The 4,173-nt window shown below is 54.7% G+C and overlaps 1 protein-coding gene across 11 annotated transcripts in view; it reads right to left on the reverse strand.

Annotated features, from left to right (window-relative positions):
- Positions 1–362: 362 nt before the first annotated feature.
- Positions 363–4,173, reverse strand: part of Tcaim (T cell activation inhibitor, mitochondrial) — a 26,203-nt gene continuing 22,392 nt past the window's right edge. For 3 of the 11 annotated variants that reach the window (XM_010624435.3, XM_010624439.2, XM_033762633.1), the window contains one exon: positions 2,240–2,637. In XM_010624435.3, the coding sequence (XP_010622737.1) occupies positions 2,397–2,637 (241 nt within the window). In that variant the 3' untranslated portion in view covers positions 2,240–2,396. Of the gene's footprint in view, positions 1,208–1,575; positions 2,028–2,239; positions 2,638–3,536; positions 3,856–4,173 lie in introns of those variants that run through there. The other 8 variants (XR_002025355.2, XR_780311.3, XM_010624438.3 and 5 more) reach the window with 8 other exon arrangements.

A 4,173-nucleotide genomic window follows, 5' to 3' on the forward strand; every position in this document is an offset into this window, starting at 1 on the left:
GAGCCCCGGACTCTGTCTCAGGGTCCCCCAGGACCTGCCCCAGTTCTTACCAGCGATGACACCTGCCCCTGCCGGTCCTGCCATGTCAGGCTCACGGGAGGGGTCTGGCGTGGTGGGACTGCCTCACTCTGGGGAAGCTGGGCCTCCAGGTGATCTGGCCGGGGTGTCCTCTAGCCTGGACCCCTCACATCAGCCCTCTTGGGCTTAGGGTGGTGGCCTGTGGAAGGAGGGGCCGCGGGACCCAGATGGGCACAGACGCGCTCTGGACAGTGTGGGCAGGGCCTGGGTGTTACCCAGAAACACACGTACAGGGCTTCCTGTGCCCACGGGTGGGCCCAAGCTGGCCAGCGGTGTGAGGCTACCAACAGGACACCAGGAAAACACTTACAGGCCTGACAGAGGCAGAATTTATTACGTGATGGTTCTGAGACAAAAATCAACTTCCAAACATAGTACTGAAGCTTCTATATTAGCTGATTTTAGCAATGGTAAATCCACATCTAATTTTCTAATCCATCTTCTTGTATGATCCTCGTTGCCATCACCTGGCTCTGGAAAATCTTTCGTGGCAACATCTGTCACACGAAAAAGCCAACTTACTATAATTTTTTGGCAGTTAAAGGGAGGAATGTGAACAAGCTACAGTAAGGTCAAATCGATACTGCTTTTGAACACACACGCGCTCAAATGGCTCAAATGTTTTATGTAAATTCAGAGCAAACTTTACGAACTAATTTCAACATCTTTATGTTCTACTGCTTCCTGCTTTGTTCCACAGTGAGAGCCACAAACACAGTGTCCTGGCCACACGTGCTGGTCCCTGTGAGGAGGGTCACAGGGGTCTGAGCCGAGGGGGACCCTGTGGACAGTTGGAGGATGGCGGGCCAGGTCTTGCCTGCCGGGGACACCACGAGGTGACAGAGGGGCCCCAAGGACCACAGCCAAAGAGAGGGAACCCTGGGGGGACAGCGCAGGGGTGTCCTGGGTGACAGAAACCCTGTGCCTTCTAAGCCTTCACACCTGTCGCCACCCCCAGAACCCCGCCCCCCATGAGGGCCCCGTGGAGGGTCTAACCCAGGAACTGGGGTGCAAAGCTGCTCCTGACTGTTGGGCTCATGTTACCAGCAGGTAGAAGATCTTCATTTATTCTTCTGGTGCTGGGGACAGAGCCTGGGCCTTCTGTCTGCTGGCCTCCACAGCTATTGTACTGTAATGGGAAGGAGAAATTAAATCCCCTGTCACCGAGGATGCATAGAGCGCTCCAGACAGTCACACCACACGCTCGGTCAACACCGTGTCCGGTCTTCCTTTCTACTCCTTTTCTCAGGCAGAATGTGGTCATCTAACTTCTACTACATATCCGTCATCACAGCAGTCCTTCCTGCCTACAACATAAGTGTGTGCACAGGACACGTGACTCTGTCACATGGAGATGCTGACCCGATGCTGCAGAGGGAACTGACTGATGACACACAGAGATGCAAAAGTGGGTAAAAGAAAAACACTGACTCTGCTAGCAAAAGGTTGGCCTGCACCGCGTGCCGCATGACCGCCCTCGGGCTGGGTTACGACCTGCCTTTTCCAGGAGTTTTACAGTCATGACCTCATTGGAGGTAGTTGAGAGAAGACAGTCCAGTGCTCTCAGCTCCCATCACCATGTCACGGTCACAGGACAGGTTCATTTTAACCCAAACGTAGCATTTCCTTTGTGGTTAGGATGTTTATCTTTAGGGTTCGCCTAGTTAGCTATTCTGGCCCACAAGAGTGGGGGTGAGGGTTAGGAAAACAGGACTGGTGGCATTCCTTTCCACTGTAACTCTTTCATAGTCATATGATCTATAAAAGTTTAGGGTCTAAGTGTACTTTACTTGTAAGGTATGGCGATTGTTATCTTAGTTTGAACGTCTGGTCTTACCCTGGGGGTGGGGCTGAGCACCTCTGGCATCTGTTAATCTAATAACATTTTAAACTGGGGCTATGTGCCTTCAAGCTTTGTAGTTAATGATGAAACCTCTGGTACTGTTGTCCTAAGAAACAAGCAAAGCAAAGCAAATTACAGAAGCAAAAGACAGCAATTATTCTGTATTTCCTTAACATTTAGTAGGTTTCTGACTATTTATAGAAGTTTCTTTATCACCGAGACCTCCCTGTGCTCAGCCAGCCCCAAGCCCATGCATGTGAAGATAAACTCTTGGAGAATCCTAGTTACGATGCACCAAAACACATTCCTTCACTGATACCTTTAGTCTAGTATTTCTCCTGGGAAATAATTTTAAAAAAGATCTTTTAAAGCAGCAGCCAGAAACTGTTCCGCTAACAGGCAATGATACTGAGCTATCAAAGTGTGGATTTAAATTAGTTTAGCCATTTCTTTGCAAGCGCAGTGGGCTTCTATGTCATTTCACGGCATCTCCATCCTTCCAGTCCCAGGGAATGCACAGGTCACCGTCCTGCAGCACAGAGTAGAAGTGGGACACGCACAGGTGCATGCCGCGCAGGGCCGGCCGCGGGTGCAGGGTGAGCCGGTCACAGCAGGCCACCATCTGCCGGGTGGAGATGCTGGGCTCCTTGTACAGCTTCTCCAGGGCGAGCTGCTCGGTGGAGGTGTGGATCAGCTCCTCTTCCGCAACCTTCAACCTATCCGAGAAGAGTCAGAGCGATGCTGCCATAAGCTGAGGCTGAATGAAGGAACACAGCTCGTGTTTTCCTTCACACTGGGCTGAGCTCCTACTCACGAGACCGACCTGGCATCCAGATACAAGTGCACCTGGGCGGTGAACAGCTCATGGTGCCGCCGGGCCCCAAAGGACCATCCTCTCCCTCCCGCACCTTCTGTCCACTACACAGCCTCCCCCGACCCCTGTGGGGTAAGAATGCTGTCTCTGCACCTGGGCTCTAGGGACTGACTCCAGGGGACGAGGCCCCAAGTTCCGGCCACACTGTGGTGCAGGACCCGCGTCACCGGAGGCTGCGGGACACAGCAGTAATGCTGCCCAGCTAGGCCGTGCGGTGTGGGCAAAACACAGCCGCTTTGATCCTCCCCTCACTTCACACGCTCATCCACGGGTGTCTCAGGCCACAGTCCTGGCTCCCTGGTGTCCTGAGTGGATTTAAAACATCGACCTTCCTGGTCATTTTGGCTTTGGGGAAGAATCAGAGGTGGATGAGGACACAGCGCTGTTTTTACGAGCTGCCTTTACGTGGGATGGCGCTCCACAGCGGCAGGCTTTCTGATCACTCCTCATAAAGACACTTAGGAGAGGACCCCAGAGCTGCAGCAGAAAGGGGTCAGGACCACGGGAGGAGTGTGTTCCAAGGGGTGGGGCAACTCCAATGTGTCTTTTACTGCAACAACTTTTTAAAAGGTAAACATTCATCATGTTGCTTTTGTTTTTGGTACCGGGGATGGAACTTGGTTCCCTGTCCCTGCGAGGCAGGTGGCAGAACCACTGAGCTGAATCCCTGGCCCTGGGTTCCACCTCCACTGGGCGCGCCCAGGCACCTGGGCCCACGCTGTCTCCCACAGCCGTCCCTACCCCAGCGGGCACTCTGAGCCCGGGGTGTTTCCCAGGCACTCCACGCTCAGGAGGAGCTGCAGGCAGGGTCCTGCCCGCCTCGGGGGGTCCAGTCCCACAGAGCGCAGGAGATGCCAAGGGCCTGGAGCCGCAGACCTTCCCCAAGGGCCCTCTGCTGCCTTCCTCGTGGACTGGGGTGGCTCGGAGCTGGCTTCTGCTGAAACTGCTTTGTGAGACATGTGCAATCTCAGGAGGCTGAGGCAGGACGATCACCGTCAGTTTGGGGCCAGACTAGGCTGCATGAGGAGTTCAAGGCCAGCTTGAACTGCATAGCAAGACCCTGTCGGAAAAGATCAAGAAAGGCACCGCAAGCCACTCCCAACACTTCACCTAAGGAAAGAGGGTGTCGCCATAGCTCTGGGGACTGAGAAGGGACCTGAATGAGAGGCTTCGGGGCATCTGCTGACCATGGGGTCCCTGTAGGGATGAGGGAGCAAGAGGAGTGAAGGGGCTGGCGTCGCCCTTGGGGCCCCACCCTGCTGCAGGGAGCTGGGAAAGGGGCGGTGACAGCGGGGGACGCAGTGACAGCGGGGACGGCACGGCAGGCAGCCCTGGTACGGGAGCCCCTCGCTCCTCCTGGGACCAGCGCCAGGAGGCT

Source organism: Fukomys damarensis, unplaced genomic scaffold, assembly GCF_012274545.1.
Source record: "Fukomys damarensis isolate Sample0158 unplaced genomic scaffold, DMR_v1.0_HiC HiC_scaffold_12, whole genome shotgun sequence".
Classification (NCBI taxonomy): Eukaryota; Metazoa; Chordata; class Mammalia; order Rodentia; family Bathyergidae; genus Fukomys; species Fukomys damarensis.